General features: G+C 29.4%; 2 protein-coding genes across 2 annotated transcripts; both read right to left on the bottom strand.

Annotated features, from left to right (window-relative positions):
* Nucleotides 1–1,630: 1,630 nt before the first annotated feature.
* Nucleotides 1,631–2,830, bottom strand: LOC131598322 (F-box/kelch-repeat protein At3g23880-like). Its single transcript, XM_058870937.1, has one exon. The coding sequence runs from the start codon at nt 2,828–2,830 to the stop codon at nt 1,631–1,633; it is 1,200 nt and encodes a 399-aa protein (XP_058726920.1).
* Nucleotides 2,831–12,079: 9,249 nt separating this feature from the next.
* Nucleotides 12,080–17,355, bottom strand: LOC131595928 (probable peroxygenase 5). The gene is made up of 5 exons (XM_058868459.1): nt 17,203–17,355; nt 16,983–17,099; nt 16,442–16,527; nt 12,494–12,714; nt 12,080–12,386 (listed from the first exon to the last, which is right to left on the bottom strand). Exons 1-5 carry the CDS (start codon nt 17,294–17,296, stop codon nt 12,251–12,253), a joined length of 654 nt encoding a protein of 217 aa, XP_058724442.1. The 5' UTR covers nt 17,297–17,355; the 3' UTR covers nt 12,080–12,250.
* Nucleotides 17,356–21,728: the final 4,373 nt, after the last annotated feature.

Here is a 21,728-nt window from a genome sequence, read left to right as displayed (position 1 = left end):
TGGCGACAACGTGTATTTTTAGTAAAAAATTGGTTATTTGCATAATTATTTTGAAATATTGGTTATTTCTGAAAAAAATTAAAAAATTGGTTATTTAAAAAAAATTCTAATATATATAATCAAGAGAAAATGAGTGATGCACTCACAGTGTAAAATAGTTTTACATTGTCAACCAATCACAACCATGTATCCAATTCCATCACAGTTTTATCATTAAAATATTTTAGTGACATGACAAATTGCTTGTTTTCTATTAGATGACAGTTTCACTGTCAATGTATATCTATTAAACCCTATAATCAATTGTTTTTTAATTTCCATATAATATTCTCAAATTAAATGTGTCAATCATTTGATCTTATAGATAAGAATCGTTATGTTTTTTTATCAATGATAAAACTACAACCACGTTGAAATGAATGCACGTTTAAAATTTAAAAAATTATATATCATGCCATTGATTTTTTACTTTGACCATCATAATATACTAAAATAACACCTTAAATAATGTCTTTCACATATATAATATTTTTGCTTTATGTAATGGTTAAGATAATAACATTTTTAGGCTTGGGCTAATATGCATAAGGAAAATCCTTATGCACCATGCATAAGTCTACATAAACCATTGAATCATATTTTTAATTCAGTATTGAGTATTGAGTATTATGTATTGAGTATTGAGTGGTGAGTATTGAATATTAAGTAATAACAATTGATGTCTAGAATTTGATCCAATGATCCAAGGGTCCATAATAATCTATACACGGTGCATAGATTTTTATCCATGCACGGTAACTGCACCCACATTTTTAATTATATATAGATTGTATAATTTATACATTGTACTTTTATTAAAATTAAATAATACTTTGTCTCAGCTTACCAATTTTTATTAATATTTTATATTTTATATTTTAGATAGACTTTGTCTTTATCTGTTTTGTATTTTATATAGTTTTTTTTTTTCAGTTTCAATATATTTTGTTTCATGAATATAGTTTATATTATAATATAATTTTGTATTAATATATTACATATAAGATGTATTGAATATCATTTAGTTTAATTTATTTTATATAATATATCTTTTAATTATAAGTATATTTTATATTTATGTAGTCTTTACTTAATTTCTTTCATAGAATCCTTAATCATATTTAATTTTAAAAAATTTGGGGTTTTAAGGTATTTACTTTCTGATTATATTTATTTAAAAAATTAAGTTTTCAAAAAACATAATAAATATAAATAATATTTATGTTCAATTAGTATTCGTGCAATACACTAGTCAACCAACTAATACTAGTATATATATGAAAAAATAGAACTTTATTTATTCGATCTATAAACTTGCGGCACAAAAATGTTTGGTTTAGACATTAAATCTTACATACTTAATTAAACATTTTTATTGTATTCATTTACAATTCTTTTCGGCATTGTAAAAAAGCACATCCCGTAAGAGATGAACTGGATACATGGTTTACAAGTTCTACTAAATAGAATAAAAAGAAGATAACATAATACTTCCCAAGTTATATTAAATAGAATAAAAATAAGATAACATAATAGTTCTCAAGTTCTACTAAATGGAATAAAAAGAAGATAACATAATAGTTCCCAAATTCTACTTAAATAGAATAAAAAGAAGATCCCATAATTGTTTCCAACTTGTAGTGCTGAATAGCTGAAAAGCAGCATTTCTGTAAATATTTATACGAAACAAACATGGCAGTGATATTAAACTCTCACAGTGAAGATGTGGACGAATACCAAGTCCCTTGAAAGTTATCAAGGCAACACCACTATTTGAATTATATAGGATAAGTTCGGAATCGATTAATACCATTAGAACACCATCTTGTGAAATGAACAAGGGCTCAACCGAATAAGGTACATTATGGATGAGGTTGTCATGAGGAATGATGATGAACTTTGTCCATGATTCAACAATACCATACTCTTTCATCACCCATAAAACCCAGTGAAAATTATCAGATTCAGACACGCATAGACAATTATTCAAAACAGACAATGCACGATAGGAGTACATTTTTTTGTTAACATTATTTTGAGGTAACAACAATTCTATGTAAGTCTCATTCTCAACATGTAAAGAAAGAAATGTATTTTTATTAGAAACTAACCAATTCATAGTGCCACTCACAAATTTACCATAATGCGTATCTAAATCACACGGGAAATTGGAAATTGTTTTCCATCCATCATCATAACCAAAGGTGTGTATTTTGGTAAAAATGTGACCCTTAATCTGCACAACTAATAACACCTTGTACTTATCATTAACCTGATCGTATCCAAAACCATAATGCACGATGTACCAATCTTCCGAAACAGGTATTGAAGATCGGTTAGAAATCAATCCAAGAGAAGGATTGCACAGTCTAACATAGCAACGTGAAAAATTATCAAGCAGACACAAAAGACCGTTGCATGAACCTATAATATTAGAATAAGTCTCTTCTCTAAATAGGTAGGTACCAAGTTTAATAGAGGTTGCTGTATTTTCTAATAACGGCTTCAAAGCGTAAGATACAATTTTTCCGGGTTGTTTCCTAAAAGAAAACACTAATTGTTGGTTGGTCATGGTTGGATCCGAGGTTGAGATTCTAAAATGGTTCTTTATGAATTCGGAATCAGAGATTAAAATTTTCCATGACTTGCATACACACTTGCATTGAAGGAGGGATCTCACCGGAAGTCTGAGAAGAATCTCGCAGATGAGTACTTCCGGCAAGACGGGAAATGGAATGGTGGCTACTTCTAGCATATCTCTCAAAAGGGTGGCTTCTAATCCTAATAGCATTGCTTCAAATCAACTATTTAAATAATTTTTTAAATTTAGAAATAGAGCAGTGCTAATAAAAGGGAAGACTTTCTCAAAACCCACGAAATCTACTCCGTGGTGTTAAGCATTTCATTTCTAAGAAACCAGTCATTTACATTAATGAGAGAACGATCGGATTTGACGACATCACATTTGCCTACACTACAGCCTTATTTGCAGCACAGTTTCAACCATAGGAATAAAATAGAGTAACATTTATTTTACTGTCAAATTTTTATTCAATAGGGATTGTTTACGTAAGATTTCCTATACATCACTAAATAATTTTAGTATTTTAATTTTTTTTATAGTATTTAATAATATCATATCGATTATTCTTTTTATTTTATATTTTTATTTACACAATATTATTTAGCAGTTTATTATTCTCATTTTTTTTATTATTTTTCTGATATTTTTATTATTTATTTAAAAGGTAATATAATATAAAAATAAGACACCAAAAACACTCTTATATGTTGAAATGGATAATGCATAAAAAATAATAAAATTAAATAAATTATATTTATATGTTCCGATATAAAATACTAACCAACAAAGTTTTAATTAGGGGCTTGTTTGTTTCAGTTTTAAAAAAATGTTTTTTTTGTTGTATTTTTCAAAATAGATTTTATAAAACCGTTTTTCAGAATATTACAAATTATTTTATATTCATTTTTTCTAAATTAAAACATTACTATGCTTGTTAAACCCCTTCCCTTCGGATAATTGCAAATGGTTGTCACGTGTGCCTAAGTTTAATGTAATTACGTTAAGTGCATACGATATTAGAAAATATTCATTTTGTACAAAATCAAAGGATGATCATAGCACTATGCAAAATAGTGGTGTTATGGTTGAGGCTGAATCCATGTACTTTTCTAGTTCCAAAGATAATAATCACGTACTAGCATCTAGAGCGTACTTTGGGATCATTGAGGAGATTTTGGGGATTGACTATGTTTATTTTGAAGTGTCTTTATTTGACAGTAAAACTGGCGTAGAACCGAATTTACTACTTGACGGCGATTTGGTACACTTGATAAATTATTCATTAAGATTAAGTACACCCAAAGACTAATAATCAGTGATTATGTCGCTCGATTAAGTTTCTCTGTGTGATATGCGTAAAACACACTTTGCATTAGAGTGTAATGTCTTATTTCAATAAGAATGGATAAATATTTACCAAATTGCCTTCCTTATCACCACAAAGGATATGCACAACTCATGAGATATAAACACCACAAGCATACGACTGAAGTATTAAAAACGAGCAACAAAAGTCATATAGATAAAGATAATGTACCCCAAGACAAAATGGTGATAAATGTTTCACCCCATCTTGATAGCTAGTCACTCTAGAGCGCATGAGGTGAGTCCCTGCTACGTCGGTCTCTAACCAAGTCTAAACTTGGGGATAGGGAACATGAGATAATCCTTGGTAAGACGCGTTCCTTAGATACGTCTAATAAAAATTTTGAGCTTGACCTTAGATGGTAGCCAATTCCTAGAAAAGTAAACTCGAGTAAGAACATCCCGGCTATATATGGAAAAAAGCCAATAGACTATGAGTCTTACAAATCCTCGAAGATGGTCGACTTGCCATCCTTCATCTCCTAATCAAGATTAATCTGCTCTTGTGAAATATGCATTGTAGGATAAAAAATCTCTACTTGTTGCAATGCATTTTCAAAAGAAACATTCAAAATAGAATAATTGTCTTTGACCGACTTTGCATACTCCTTAGATATGTCAATATTTTCGAGATGCAACTCCCTGAGTTCGTCTTCGTCTTTCTTCCAACCTTCCCAAGCCTCGCTCAAATATACCTCAAGATGGATATGGATAACTATAAACAAATGGTCTTTGAATATGGCAGTAGCTCGGGAAAAGTCCCAAAGCCCCGAACGGTCCTTCAGGGAGATTAATCCTCTGTTACGACCCTGAGTCGCAAGAATATGACGGTATTGAAAGAGATGGAAGAAAAGGGTCAGAGAAGGTTTTCCATTCAAATATTCATACCAATATTAGTAGACTTTCACATATGCCTAGTTTGCGAGATGAAGTTGTGAAGGAGACATTGCCTAATACTTTAGAACCTATATCTCAAAGGTAGTGACACAATCATAAATACTAGAATATGTCTTTCATCGTATGTATCATATTCATTAGACATTAATTGTATTGATTAATTACCAATTATATTTATTAGTTATTATTAATATCCATATAGAATTTGACAAGAGTCGTATATAATTCACAAATCGTATCAATAAAAGGGAGGGAATTATATTCTTACATTAACCATAACACTTTACCTTAAAATTTTTTGTATTTTAAAAATTCACTCATTTGTTTTTTAAAGGTGTGGATTTTTCTAGAGACCACTTGATGAAAGCTCTTACAAGGAGAAAAAACTCGCATATGAATGAAGTTATTATTATAAAGGATACTAAGGGGAAGGTTGAGCATATTCAGGGACCTTTATTTGATTTATGTAAAGATATTGAGAAAAATGACTATCATGAGATGGAAGAACAACAAGAAGTACCTCAATTATCTTAGGAAAGTTAGATTCATAATTCTCAACCGATTACGAATTTAGCGTGGTATCAAGATATGAAACAAAATAGAAGAACAACAAGACAGTACAATTAAAATAATCCTAATTTTATTCATGATAGGAAGACCTCAATTAATTGGAAGAGTAAAGATGCAACATAGACTAAATATATGAATCACACCGATGAGAAATAAAATTCTTTTATAGAAGTGAATTCTATGGAAAAAAAAGAAAGACATGTCAAAAGGGTTTCGTTACATAACATCCGATAAAATAGTATTAAACTTATTTAATTCTTTAAGTATCTATTTATCAATTACAATTTTATTATATTTCTTTTTTTTTTTGTCAAATCTCACCGTCCAATTACCTGAAAGGTCAGGGCCGGCCTTGTGGGTGTGCAACATGGGCCACCGCACAGGGCCTCCAATATTAAGGGCCACAAATTAATGTTTGGGCTTGAGAGAAATATAAGGTTAATTATTATATGTTTACTCATTTTAAACATTTATAAATACTGCTAAGTAGCGTAGTGGGGTGATCTCTTTTGTGAGCGAGCACTAGGGGTGCGTGTTCGATTCTTAATTTCTATTTTCTAACTTAAATTTTAATTCATAAAAATATAATTTGCGATTACACTAACTCTCATGTTGTTAAATAATTTGTAAACATGTTAAATTTTTTTAGTAAATTTAATAATGTCATTTTAACAAGTTAAATAAAAATATATTAAATATACTTCGTTGTACTTCAATAATTTGTTTTAATAATGTCATTTTAGCAAGTATTTTTAATGAGATATTTAAAGATTTTTATATGGCTAATTCATTTTTTATTAAAATTCTATGATAAAAATATTATAAAATAATATCTGTGATTCTATCAATGTTTTATTATTATTTATAACTTAAATTAAAAAAATATACATTTTTTTAAATTTATTTTTATTAGGATCAAAATTTAAAATTAGAACAGGGCCTCCAAATTGTTTGGGACGGCCCTGTGCAAGGTTATACATGAGGAAGAAGCGTGAATTGAAACTTGTTACTTAAATGTGGCGTTATATATATATATATATATATATATATATATATATAGGGATAGGATCAAATGACACCAAGGTGTCAAAGTTTAATTTGACACCAAAATCTCAACCGTTAAAAGAATTGATCTAACGGTGATACTAAATGAAATAAAATAATAACAAAAAAATACATAGCATATTTTTCTCCTAAAAAATAGACTATTTAGTATCACCGTTAGATCAATTCTTTTAACGGTTGAGATTTTGGTGTCAAATTAAACTTTAACACCTTGGTGTCATTTGATCATATCCCTATATATATATATATATATATATATATATATATATATATATATATATATATATATATATATATATATATATATATATATATATATATATATATGGGATATGATCAAATGACACCAAGGTGTCAAGGTTTAATTTGACACCAAATCTCAACCATTAAAATAATCGGTGATGCTAAATAGCCTATTTTTTAGGAGAAAAATATGCTATGTATTTTTTTTATTATTTTATTTTATTTAGCATCACCGTTAGATCAATTCTTTTAACGGTTGAGATTTTGGTGTCAAATTAAACTTTAACACCTTGGTGTCATTTGATCATATCCCTATATATATATATATATATATATATATATATATATATATATATATATATATATATATATATATATATATATATATATAATAGAGAAGGAATGACAAACTTGCTAATTCGTAGAAGTGAATTGAGGAGAGCTGTTGGATACATTTGTAGTCGAAATCTTCATTATCGTCATGAGGAGAAATCTTTGTGCTCAAAATATTCTGGAATGATTACTATTTCCTCAAAGTGGTCGGCTGGGGTGATATGGTCGGCCAGGAACAATTGCCCCCTAAGCCCATGTCAATGCTCAGCAAGGCATCATTTTGTTAGTCTAGCTTCGGCTGTCGACCACTCTCACGTTTACGATTGAAATAGCAAAAGAAAATGTTTCATTCCCTTAGTAATTTTCGCCTTTAATGCTCCATATTTCTAACGTCTTTTCTGAGGTATCATCATTATGAACCTTGGGAATTAAAACACTTGACTATTGCGTTCGAGTGATTTGACATGTTTGATAATGCCTACTTCCTTTTGCCTGTTAGAGCATAATCCTTTAGGAGTCAGCGTTGTTTTTCTTTGAGTGTTTTTACAAATTTAGCGGTTATCTTCTTCTTTGGCGTTTTATTTTCTTGCATCTGAAAAGTTATAGCATTATCGGTAAAAAATCACAAAAGAGTGTTCATAAATTCCAGAAGAATGTTTCATCTTTTTGAGTGGACGATGTTGATTCTTATATCATTTCTTTTTTTTCTTCCAAAAATGGCAGTCTTGATAGAGCCTTTCTTGAACTTGTCCCCTTATTTTATTGAGGTGCCTTAACTCCCACTGAGGAAGAAAGGTTATGTAGTAAATATTATGTTTGTGTCACTCATTTTTTTTACCAGAATGATGGACAATGTGAGGATATTGATGAAGACGAAATAAGATGTAGACAGAGAAGAAGAACTCTCACAACTACAAATAACCATACTCCACCTCGTACGCGAAAGGAATAAAATCTCGGTTACACATGCGAGGTAACGAAGAGCAACATGAAAATCTACCATTTTTTCTCTTGTTTATTCAAAAACCGAGGGGTAAAGTGGCATTGGTAGGTTCGATCCCCAGCAACTGTATTTTTTGGATTTTCAAAATTGTGCTACTTTTTACCTCAATTTTTAACAAAAACCGAGGGGGCTAAAGTCCTGTTTACAAAAAAAAATTGATATATTTTTTCCTTTTAATATGCAAAGCATCAAATTTATTGACAAATTCTAAATATTCCTCATCATCCACAACAACAATAACAACAACAAAATCAATAGAATCCTTAAACATTAAATCTCAACAACAACAATAACAACAAAATCCATGGATTCTTTAAATATTATATCTCAACAATAACTACAATAAATAAATAAACAAAATCAATAGAATTGTTAAATACTAAATTTCAACAACAACAACAACAACAATATTAACCATTTTATTTAATACAACTACAACTAACATTAATAGGTTACTTTCATGCTTTCCTAACTAGAGAAAATATTAAACATTAAAAACCAACCTTGAAATATTTTTCGGCTCTTCCTTTCATTATCATTGTTTTCAATATGTTAAGTTTAAATTTCAGCATTTTGCATCCAAGATGAATAGTCGATTCCCATTTTGATTAGCTAGTGAGAGTTTCACGCGGATCACTAATGTTTCATGTGGATTGATGAGTTGACAATGTTTTGACCAATTACTTTAGAAATGGATGAAAAATAGTCGTTACTTAATTTTTTTCATCAAATTGGTCATAAATAAAAAATATGCTACTTTACTCCTCAGTTTTTAGCAAAATTGAAGTAATAAGTCATCAAAAAAAACTTAAAGGCGATAAAATGTAGTTGTTGGAATTCAAAGACGTGTCCTCTAGCTACTTTATCCCCCGGTTTTTAGTAAAACCGAGGTAATAGGTCATAATATATATTTTTTAAATTAAAAAGTGATAAAATATAGTTGTTGTGATTCGAAGACATGTTCTCTAAATACTTTATCCCTCGGTTTTCCGTAAAATCTAGGTAATAAGTGAAAAAAATTTAAAAATTAAAAGGTGTTAAAATGTAGTTGCAGAGATTCAAAGGCGTGTCCTCTAAATACTCTACCCCTCGGTTTCCAGCTCAACCGAGAGAATATATGCTTTTTTTTAAAAAATTAAAATAAAATGTAACGCGTCTATGATTTACACTTCGATTTTTTTGTTAAGTGAGGTGAAAGTTCTGTCATAAGATGTATTATTTGTAGTAGTGTCTCAAGATTCATGAATGGCGGAAGGGGGAATGGTAACCCCATAACTTCTTGTATATCCTCCAACGAAGACAATCGTACGATCCACTATAGTAAGCATTAGGAAGCACAAACAACACTATTAATGATTTAGATCTCGCCTTAGACTTCTCAAAACATTTGAATACCCTAGTATATGAAGACATCATTATTGTCAAATATTGGGCCAAGCGTCGGGACCACCTACAAAATGTTGTTAGTTACGAGGAAGATATTTGATGTGTCTATTCCTAATGTTATTGACGCCCCGTCAAGGTTTTTCCAATTCCTTATACTAGAAGCCGAACTAGAGACATGTACGACAATACCCTTATTCTAATAAGTAGGAACAAGGGCTCGAGGGGAAATTATTCTTGGCCGCTCGCAAGACCCACGATGAAAGACCTAAAAATAAGCATCGCACGGAAAGACACATGGAACAGTTGAGACTTCACTCCAGTGGAGGACGTGTGGTTTCAACCTCCTGCACATTTCTCACTATTGGATCTAATCGAACGACTACCCGCATAAAGCGCCAAATCACACGAATATGGTTTAACCACTCACCTACTATCTACTCATTAATAAAAGATTGACCAAACTTCCAAAAATATCCTTGTCTTAAAAATTTTTTACACTACACTTTGGATATTTTAGTAATTAACAAATTCACCCTTCACTTTATCATCTTTTATAACTAGATGCACCACTTGTCATCCTTTTATTAGTTCAAATTAAAAAGCACTTTTTCCCACCATCAAATTTTAAATTCACCATACCATACCATGTACCTATTCCAATACACCTCACATACATTCAATATTTCATTTCTTATGTTCCTATTATTTCAATTAATTTTTTTTAGTAAACTCACTTTAGCTTTCAATCATCATTGGACTCTTCGCAACCTCAATTCTTTTTCTCCCCAACACACATCTTCTCTCTCTTAATTCAAATTTCAAATTTCTTTCACATTTTATTTTCCCACACTTTTTTACTTTCATTTAATAAAACTAAATATTTATTTATTTCACGGGTCACTATCAACACAATATTTAATTTATTTTAACCGATCATTGCACATTTTCTCTATCTTAATTAAAATTTCAAATTTATCTCACACCTTCTTCCTTTCATTTTAATTTTTTTCTATTTAGTTATTATCCCTAAAAAATAATTTATTTTTTAATTTTAATAAAATTAAAAAATTTATTATCGGACAGGTCACTATCAACACAATATTTATTTTATTTTAATATTGTTTTAACTTGAGAGATAATATTCTTATTTTTATGACGGGCCACTATCAACACGATTCTTTTTTTTTTATAATTATTTAATACAATTAAATATATATGATAAAAATAATGAAAACACATTTTAATTGTATGGTACAAATTTTGTGATCAAAATTTTTGTCGTTAATTGAATTAAAATAATTTACAATAGAATATTTATAAAAAATATTTAATAAAATTCTAAAATTACAAATTGTAGACGTTAAATCAAAATAAATATTAGAAACAAATATAATAAATTCATGTAAACAATTTGACAAAACTTATCTTGACTTATATTTAAACAAAAATTAGATGAATGAGAAAATTAGAATCACTCAAATTTACTATTTTTACGGGTCACTTTCACCATTATACATTTTTTATTTTAATCAACAAAATATTTATAATTATTAGTAATATTCGTAAATATTTGTAATATTAGATAAATAATCCTATAAAAATTCATGCTTTCTTTACAAATGGAATCCTATAATTATCATAAGACCAATATCCATTTAAGATTATGTATTTTAGATGATGTACCATTGTTCATCATCTGACAAAATATATTGATTTTTTTGTATTTAGAACATATTTTATCTATTCTATTTGTTTATTATCACTAAAAATACCAGTTCATCTATTTTTTAATTTCAATAAAATTAAAAATGAATTTTATCAAAGAGAATAATACTACATAGTCATTCACACAACTAACTTTTTATCTTACGAGTCACTATCAAATTATTACCATTATTTTCAAATGTCAATTTTCTTCTTCTTTTTCCATGTCACAAGTTTTTTTAAAATTATTTAATACGATTTAGTCTATCTAATAATTGTTTATTTTACCATGTGTATCTAAATACATCATATATCAAATTGTTTTTTTGTTATAATATTTTGATTTCATAATTTTTCATTGTATTTTACTAATAAATATGAGTTTTTCATATGTATATCTAAAAAAATTATTTCGTCAATATTAAAATAAATTCACCTGTGCGGAAGCACGGGTCTCTGACTAGTACTATATAAAGTGGAGCACTAGTCATTTCAGATACGCTCTTATTCACACACTCGAACTACTTCTCTCTCATTCACTGTCTTAGGTGTTGGAGTGTTAATTTTATAGGTTCATCCTTACTCCTCCGTACTAGAAACTCACATCACGGCATCCAAACTTTATCTCATTCAATCATTGTCTATTTCTAATTCCTACACAGAACAAAGTTGGTATAACTTTTCACTGCAACTTTGATTAAATTGTCGGACATTCAAGCATACACTTCATCTTATTTCTTGTTAATTATATAAAGCTACCATCACAAAAGCAACTATATATTTCTCTATTTTAGGAATGCTAATGTAATTAACTACAACCTTGTTTATATGTTTTTTTTACTATGGTTAACAAGAAGTATGTAAGAATAAATATATGGTTTAGACGGAAATACAAAAACACTCATGGACTTTATATAAATCGTCATTTCGATATGTATACTCTACAACATGATAGATCATGAGTAAAACATATTACTTCACAAATAAATGGACATTGAAACTAAAAACGAATTGATATACTTTTTCCTTTTGCCTTTTGCGTGAATATCAATAAATTATAATTAGGATGAACTACTTCTTTTTGTATGTTCGTTTTTGAGCACTTCAAACAAGCTTCCATCATAAACGCCACGGATAAAACCATTCTTGTCTTTCGCAAGTTTGTAAAGAATTTTCCATTCAACAAAGCCCCCAATCCTGCATGAAGCATCAAATGGTTATTATTTTTCTGTAGTAACAATAAATTTAATAATTAATACTAAAAATTGTAATTCTATATGCATCATATCCAACAAATTACAAACCTTCCTTTGATATCTTTAGGCTCTCGGTTTCCCTTAATCAACTCGTCGAGCTCGTCATGTGTTAAAGCATTTGGATGTGTATGTGCATGTTTGATGAAAATTTCTTCAAATTTTGATTCAACAAACCTTCCTTCAGTATCATAAGCTCCAGTGTCACTGCCATGTTTGCCTAGTTGGATATTCTTAACTTCAATAGGAAAAAGTAGAGAGGGGAACTTTCCCTACATAACAACAATCATTTAATAAATGTTAGGTTAAGTGCTCACAAATAATTTATATATATTACTATTAATTGAAAGCTCTTATTATAAATTTATTCCTATGAAATATGACAAAATATGTAAAACAAAATTGTATAAGTATCGTAACACCAAAGTTTTATCTCACTAAATATAGTCCGCTACATAGATTAACTTACGTTATAATGTTATATATAGGATTATGCTCTATCCAAATCATTAATTTCAACATCTTTTTTAATAATTTTTTATAGACTTTTTAAATCTTTCTTTTTCTTTAATTGTATGTGTTGAGAATAAAGTGTGATTGTGTTGAAAAACAACTGGGTTCTAAGTCCCACATTACTAATAAAAGTGGAGCTTGAACACTTTATAAGTGAAAGCACTCATACACCTATTACTTTAAGATTTTGAATGAATATGTGGTGTCTCTCTCATTTGTTTGGGTCAATCTTTGACGTTTAGGTCCCCTCTTCCTAATATGGTGGTCAGGCGGCGTGTATCATCTAGTGTCCATGACGAGATGAGAGTGTCTCTCAACGGCGGTACATACATAGTGGATGAACTCTACTCACGTGAGTTTTTTTAGTGAAATTATATCAACTTTCACACCAAATTCTACCTGTCCTTAAAAAAACTCATGTGTTACATTTTAAGTAAATATATTTTAACCTTTAGACAATTTGGTGTCATGACACTGCATATTTTTAGTGAAATCATATTAGTCTTTAAATTATAAAAATAAAGGGATATAATTTGGTGTCAAATTAAAATATAACACTTTGTGTCGATTGATTATATATATATATATATATATATATATATATATATATATATATATATATATATATATATATATATATATATATATATATATATATATATATATATATTATTGATAAAACTTACAAGAGTTGTTTGCTCAGGAAAACTATAATTGTTGAACAAGTATGTTTTCCAAATTTTCAAATGCCCTAAACAAACCCACAAGCCTCCTATATATAGGATTAAACTAAGAAGTCCGGACTTCAAACTTATTACAACCGAATTTCAAATAGAAAATAAACACACTAGTGGCCGAGAAACTCATATAGCCAAAGAAACAGTCAACATTGCTTAATAAAACACTTAATAATACCAAAATGAGTAATGTAGATGATTCTTTTGAGCTGTAATAATATCATTTCTTTTTAGGCAAAACCAAAGTAGCTTTATTCCTTTCTTATCTTCATTTTTTTAGGCATAAAAGCCAAAGTAACTTTATTCCCTTCTTATCTTCATTTCTTTTTAGGCATAAAAGCCAAAGTAGCTTTAATAGTTGGCAAAGACAACTCCTATCTAGAAATTTAATAATATCGTAGTAATATTATCATGGTAATAATATTCTGGAACATGATACATCCTTCTTTAGAGATCTGGACTACTGTAACAGTCGTCTTCCTTTTCTGGTGCAAGGTGAGATGTGCTGGAGGCATTATCACTTTCAGAAAAAGCTGACTTAACATCTTTTAATTTTTCTATGAACTCTCTTGAATCCGCGGTAGAAGATAGTGCGACTAACACTTTAGATCTATATGCCAAAAAATCAGCGTCTTTCGAAATAGACGAAGTCTTGCATAATTTTTGATGACCTATAAACCAACTCTTTAATGTTGTTTGTGATAGTAGTTTAGGGTTAAACCTAACCTACCATTTAATAGATATTCTTTTAACTAATTGTTGAGTTGGACATTCTGGCCATATTTGTTCAGAAGAGAACGTCCAATAAGTAATCCAGTTAATGCCAAAGACGGTTCAAAAAGCCAATATAGATTTGTGCTTTGGGCACGTAACAGTGGAAGTAAATTCTTTATAAGCTTTAGAGGCATAATCTGGAAATATATCTTTATTAGGTCCATACACATTAAACCACTGTATGAACCAATTAGGAAAAAATAATGAAATATTCTTATCAAACCAAATGAACCAGGTGTGCTCAAAAGATTTTGAACAAAAAAAAATTGGACCAAGCGTCCATATAATAAAGATAGTTGTAAGTTTGAGGAGTATATTCCTTTGAAAATGATTTAACAACTGTTGGAGAAAGATTTCAATCAATGGGTGATATGACCTTATTAATTTTAAACTTTGAAAATTTAATAAGATCTTATCACCCGCTGATTGGAATCTTATTGAAAATTTAATAAGGAGAAAATCAATTATTAAATTTTCAAAGTTTAAAATTAATAAGGTCCTATCACACGCTGATTGAAATCTTCCTTTAACAGCTGTTAAATCATTTCCAAGGGAATATACTCCTCAAACTTACAACTATCTTTATTATATGGGAATATGCTTCGTCCAATTTTCTTTGTTTAAAACCTTTTGAGCACACCTGGTTCATTTGGTTTAATAAGAATATTTCATTATCTTTTCCTAATTGGTTCACACAGTGGTTTAATGTGTATGGACTTAATGAAGATATATTTCCATATTATGCCTATAAAGCTTATAAAGAATTTACTTCCACTATTACATGCTTAAAGCACAAATCTTTATTGGCTTTTTGCACAGTCTTTGACATTAACTGTATTAATTTTTGGAAGTTCTCTTCTGAACAAATATGGCCAGAATGTCCAACCCAACAATTAATTAAAAGGATATCTATTAAATGGTAAGTTAGGTTTAACCCTGAACTACTATCACAAACAACATTAGAGAATTGGCTTAAAGATCATCCAAAATTATGCAAGACTTCGTCTGTTTCAGAAGACACTGCTTTTTTGGCAGATAGATCTAAAGTGTTAGTCACACTATCTTCTACTGCGGATCCAAGAGAGTTCATAGAAAAATTAAAAGATGCTATGTTAGCTTTTTTCCGAAAGTGATAGTGCCTCCAGCACATCAAACCTTGCACCGGAAAATGAAGACGACTGTTACAGTAGTCCATGTCTCTAAAGAAGGATGTATCATGTTCCACGATTTTATTACCATGATAGTATTACTAAGATATTATTAAATTTCAAGAATAGGAGTTGTCTTTGTCAACTATTAAAGCTACTTTGGCTTTTATGTCTAAAAAGAAATGAAGATAAGAAGAGAATAAAGTTACTTTGACTTTTATGCCTAAAAAGAAACAAAGATAAGAAGAAAATAAAATTACTTTGGCTTTGCCTAAAAAGAAATGATATTATTATAGCTCAAAAGAATCATCTACATTACTCATTGTGGTATTATTAAGTGTATTATTAAGTCATGTTGGTTTTTGCTTTTGCTTTTTTGCTTTGGCCATATGGGTTTGTCGGCTACTATTGTGTTTATTTTCTTTTTCAAATCTAGTAGTAATAAGTTTGAAGTCCGGACTTCTTAGTTTACTCCTATATATAGGAGGTTTTGTAATTTTGTTTAGGGCATTTGGAAAATTGAAGAACATACTTGTTCAACAATTGTAATTTTCCTGAGCAAACAACTTTGGTAAGTTTAATCAATAAAAATGTCTTTGAACATATTTTTCTATATTAATTATATTTTTGCATTTAATTATTACAACTCTGATATTTTAAACAATATAACTATAAATATTTGCATTTTTTTATTGATTCAACAATTACTCTTTATATTACTTGTCCGATTCATTATAAATATATTTTGTGGGTATAGATTAAATATGAGTACAATTGTTATCCTACCAAATAAAGAAGAAGAAAACAAGATAAAATTATTTACTTACAGGGCGAGTAGACTGACTGAGGGCCACATTTATGAAAGCAGCAGCTGCAGTTGATAACAACACCCCACTTCCAATTTGACGCATTGCTGTTATACATTCATTTATCATTAACCAAAATTAATTCTTATAAAGTTTGAAAAGATTTATTTTTAAAAATAAAATTTATTGCTATTTGAATATATTGTTTTTAGTGTTCTTCTACACATGAATTATGTATATAATGTGAAAAAAAAAATCTTAACTCTCTAGATCTGAGAAGGCTTCTGAAAATCCAGAACTCAGCTAGAAGATCATTAAAGTCTAATCAAAATTTTTTTTCAGAATTCAAACTTAAGTGTTTTGATTTTAAATTTAACTAAAGTAGGCATAAAGAAAACATTACCTAAACTTTATCTAATTTTCTTCATTTCCTTCCATAATAAATTGAGGAAAATGAATAGAAGAGGTTTGAATTTAAATGACCTCACATGAAATTCATTAACTACCTGAGTTTAACTATTTGCAATGAATATTGAAAAGCATTTATGTAATTAAAAAAAACCTTGGAAAGTCTCCCATGGATAAATAACACCATCTTTATTGATATCAAAGAAAGCAGCATGTTTCTGAAGAACATTTTCATGAACGGAATTATTATCATCAATACCACAAACAAATCCTACATGTGAATAAAAATAAAATAAATAATATATCAATTGTGAAAAAATGAACAAAATAGAAAAATTAAAAGAAGATAAAAATTGAAATAAATAAATAAATACCTTGCTGTTTGCTATCTGATGAGACAGAAGAAGAAGATGCCATATTGATGATGAGAATGCTTAACCAAAAAAGGAGTTTTAGGAGAATGTGCATTTTAAGTAAGTGTTGCTTTTGGTTTATTGTGTGAATATATAGGTGAAGGATAACTTAGCGTGTAGGGTTTTGTAGGTAGCTTTTATATTTCATCTTTATCTTTCTGTTTTGGAACTGTTATAGGTGTCTTAGTAAATAGGAAAACTTGTTATTTTTGGTATATGATTCAATTGTTTGTTTATGATGAAAGCGACAACACTGACACTTGAGTAAATCAAAAACAAAACTCCAAAGGGTAGTAATGAATTCATAAGGTTTTGTCAGAAACATTTTGTGTAGTTAGTCTGTTTTCAAAGAGTACACTCATCAACTAAATTATGTTTATGTTTGATTTTATTTTTTAGAGCCTTTACAATTGTTTCCAATGTATAATTGATTGTAATATCTTGATGTTTGGTTTTATTTTAAGAGCTTTTATAACTTATGTAAAATTGATTTTATTTAATATGTTTATGTTTGATTTTATTTTTAGAATCTTTATAATTGTTACTGATATAAAAATTGATTTTAATATGTTTGTTTGTATTTGATAAAATTGATTTTATTTTGTACTAGATGGATACAAGTTTAAAGAAGGTCATTGTCAAAAGGTTTATGGTGCGGTAGTTGTGGGCTTTAGTAATTAGAGTGTATCTACAAGGTTAACACTTTCATATTCAAGTAGTAGCATGTAACACTGGAATTGAAGCCTTATAACTCTTTGGGAAACAGTGAACATATTAGTGTTGGCTCTAAGGCATTTGACAAATCCCTCCTCCACTGAATCTAGGGAGATTGGTTCAATTTTTACAAGGTGCGTTGGGATGTTGTCGAGTTTAACGGATACAAATTTTCTGTTAGGGACCGGCCTCAGGATTTTCATTCTAGCCTCGATGGGGAGAGGCCTCTATGATTCTTGTTCATCCTTAGGTGTGGTTTCCTCTATATGTGCATCGAAGTCCACGATGTTGACGTTTAAAAAGTGTTGTCCATAAGAATTGGCCTATTTTACCTTCTCTTTTTCATGGACAAGAACAACATCCAAGTTTCTCTACGGAGCTTTATGGCAACGGCGTGCTTCTTTCAGTTCTGTGGAAATAGTTATTGCTCCGTCATGAACGTTATGATACTTCATTATAAATAGAACAACATCCAATTTTGCTACGAAAGATCTCCAGAAGATGTAATTGTAACACTACAACGAATAACACTTTCTATGACGAACCTTTCATCTCCAACATGCTAAACACCGAGAGGATATATCCTAGGAGCACAATGTTTTATTTTTTTAATTAGATAAACAACATGTTACGCCATTGTTATAAAAAACCGAGGTAACACAACTATAAGTTAGCGTCTTTATTTATCCATGCAAAAATTAATGAAACTGTTATCTTGATTTTCTTGAGAACCGAGATAATATAGCTATAAGAACCTCACTTCGAATCCCCGTTTTCGCATTTAAAACTTTGTTATCAATAAACAAGAATAGAAAATAATAAAAAAAAGAAATATTTCATTGATAATAATAATAATAAAAAATAACACAACAAAGAAAACTACGCAACAAATTGAAACTTCTCAGTCCACTCAACTTCAACATCATCCAAAACTTTTTAATGATATTGGTGTATATGGGGGCATGAAGAATGTGAAAGTAACCATTCAACCTATGTTTGTTAACAATTTTCCTTTGTTTAAAACAATCAAAATCATTGAAATCTACGTACTTTTCATTGATAACCAACAACATACTTGCATCCATTTTTGAAACAATAGAAGTTTGAAACAATGAAACAAGAAATAAAGAGTTGGTAATTGTTGCACCCCAATTTTTGACCTCTGAGATCCCATCATTTTCTAAGTGTTATGATCATTATTGTTATACCCCAAAATTTGCCTGCGTTTTTTTTTAAAAAAAACAGAGAAGTCAACAGACTTCTGTCTAAAAATTTGGAGTTTTATACAATCTTGGATTTTTATTTCATAAATATCCTGATTTTATAAATACTCAATTTTTAGAATTTTTTATACAGTATTTTGGTTCGCTGTTAAATTTATTCTTACATAAACGCCAAATACTGTTTATCACTTCATACACTGTTTATTTGAGATTAATTTTCAGATAAATAATGCTGACGCAGTTGGTACAGAATTAAAATTTGCAGGCGCGGAGTCCAGGTTTCAGATTATACTGGTAACAATTAAATTATTATTGGTTTTATTTCCCACTAATTTTTATTTTTATACTATATTATTTTTTTTAAAATCTTTTTCTTTCTTTTCAAATATCTTTCTTTCTTTTCAAATCTATTTCTTTCAAATTAAATCCTAGCTTTATTCTATACCCCTTTTCTTTTCAAAACTTACCATACTTTTTTTCAAATTCTACTACTATTCAAACGGTAACACTCCACTCCCAACGTCTCTATCTCTCTCTTTTCACTCTATAAATACTCCTCATTTTTTCCATAAATTCTCACATCAAATTTCACTCATCTCCCAAATTTCTCAAACTTCTACTATTTTCTCTTCTTCCCCGGCAAAAATGGCGAAATGGATGGATACACTTTTTCTTATAGTCATCACTATTTTTACGGTGATCATGTCCTTCTTCTGTCTGCATAGTCCTGAAAAATGCGGACCTGCGATGGTTACACTTCCGATCATCTATTTTCTGTTGTTCATAGCATGGATTATTAATCGTCATTTTTAAAGTTTGTCGTATCTTTTATTCTCAAATAATGTACCGTTTGTTTGTCGTACTGTTCATTATATTATGTAATATTTGTACTGTTAGTATTAAATGTTGTACTATCTGTTGTACCGTAGTTTAATTATCAAGATAATATTATGTGTGTTAAATATTTATTTTTCTGTGCATTAAATATTTTTTTTCAAGGTTATTATCGGTAATTTCGTATGCGTACAGTATATTTTATTTATTTATTATGTTTATGTTTTTCTAACAGCTCAGGTAAATAAATTTTTCACCATTAACAAACCAAAAAAAAACAAAAAGAAAAAATTGACTTGAACTGTTAAGTTTTCACTTTAACTGTTACGTTAATACCCGGACAGCTAGTTACCAGTCAAACCCGCTATCAGCTCAATTCTCCGTGTTTGTACCATCAGTCAAATCAATTTTTCGCACTTCAAATTTCCAAGATTTTGTTCTAGAAGTCTTCTGATAATCACGTGATCAACAGAGACTGAACAGTGCACAAAAATCAGGTACGCCTAACTGTCTCCTACACAAACAGTCCCTAACAAGGTTTTTTGTTTTTTTTCAGGAGAATGAGTTTTTGAGACCTCAAATGGATTACATGGATCTCCATATATCTCAAAATATCACCAGACAAATTTTCAAACTTCGATTCGCTCAGACGCACAGTCAACAGCTCAAACAGTCAACAGACGACCAGTTTGACCAAAAAGTCAACAGACAGTCAAAAATGCAATTTTTTGTCAACATCCATATTTTGTCAAAAGATTCATCATGTGATCAATGGTTGATCATAATTCATCAAGAAAAGTTCAGAAATCGACAAAACTCAAAATTGCAAAATTAGAGTTTTTTACCTAAAAGTCAACTAAACTTTGACCGACCATAACTCTCTCATAATTTATCAGAAAAATTCCAACCAAAGCTCATTCTCAAGGAAATTCAATTCTCTACAACTTTGATGTTGGGACTAAGGTCAAGAAATGCTTCCGCCTAAGAGATATAAGCCAAAACATTACAGGTCATTTTTAAAGTCAACGAAAAGCAGTTTTTTGTCCAAGCCCATATCATCAAGATAACTTCTCCAAATGAAAAAACGCTTCCAAAGTGGCTTGTAGAGGACATCTTGGGCTTTCCAAAAAGTAAAAGAACACTTTCATAGGATCAAAATTGAGGGAGATATGCCTCGAGGAAGTTGACCTTTTTTGGAAAAATGCATGAAACAAGTAATGACCAAAACTTGATTTTTTTTTAAAAAAGGCCAATTCTTTTGTGATTCAATCTTGATTCCCATATGTCTAAGGGGAATCCACGACCCACCCATGATCCATAACATTTTTATTTCATTTTAATTAAATTTTATTCATTTAAAGTTTAATTAAAGTGAGATAATTCAAGGATAATTCAATGATAATTCAAGGATAATGCAAGGAAGCTTCATGTGATACAAGCAATGATATATTCAAAGCATCAAAGATAAGATTGCAAGATTGGAGAGAATAATAATTGAGTGATTAAACCATGGTTAAGTTTTTTAACTTAGCATAAAAGAATATTCCATTCTTTTTCCACAAAATCAATCATTATTTTTTCCACTTGCTTGGCCTCCTAGATCAAACTCTTTGCCTATAAATAAAGCTTCATTTTCTTCATTAAAGGGAGGAGAAAAGAGAGAAAAAAGGAGGAGGAGGAACAAGAGAAGAATAACAACACACTCCAAAAGCATAG

The sequence above is a fragment of the Vicia villosa genome, linkage group LG4, assembly GCF_029867415.1.
Source record: "Vicia villosa cultivar HV-30 ecotype Madison, WI linkage group LG4, Vvil1.0, whole genome shotgun sequence".
Classification (NCBI taxonomy): Eukaryota; Viridiplantae; Streptophyta; class Magnoliopsida; order Fabales; family Fabaceae; genus Vicia; species Vicia villosa.
The sequence above is the reverse complement of the archived record's forward strand: the minus strand, read 5'-3'. Positions and strand labels throughout refer to the sequence as shown.

Excerpts from the sequence above, each read along its gene's own strand:
- LOC131598322 (XM_058870937.1), bottom strand. The coding sequence starts at position 2,830 with ATGCTATTAGGATTAGAAGCCACCCTTTTGAGAGATATGCTAGAAGTA.
- LOC131595928 (XM_058868459.1), bottom strand. The coding sequence starts at position 17,296 with ATGCACATTCTCCTAAAACTCCTTTTTTGGTTAAGCATTCTCATCATC. Across the intron at positions 12,715-16,441 it reads TCAGTCAGTCTACTCGCCCT|GGAAAGTTCCCCTCTCTACT; the intron begins GTAAGTAAATAA and ends GTTGTTATGTAG. Across the intron at positions 12,387-12,493 it reads CCTAAAGATATCAAAGGAAG|GATTGGGGGCTTTGTTGAAT; the intron begins GTTTGTAATTTG and ends TGCTTCATGCAG.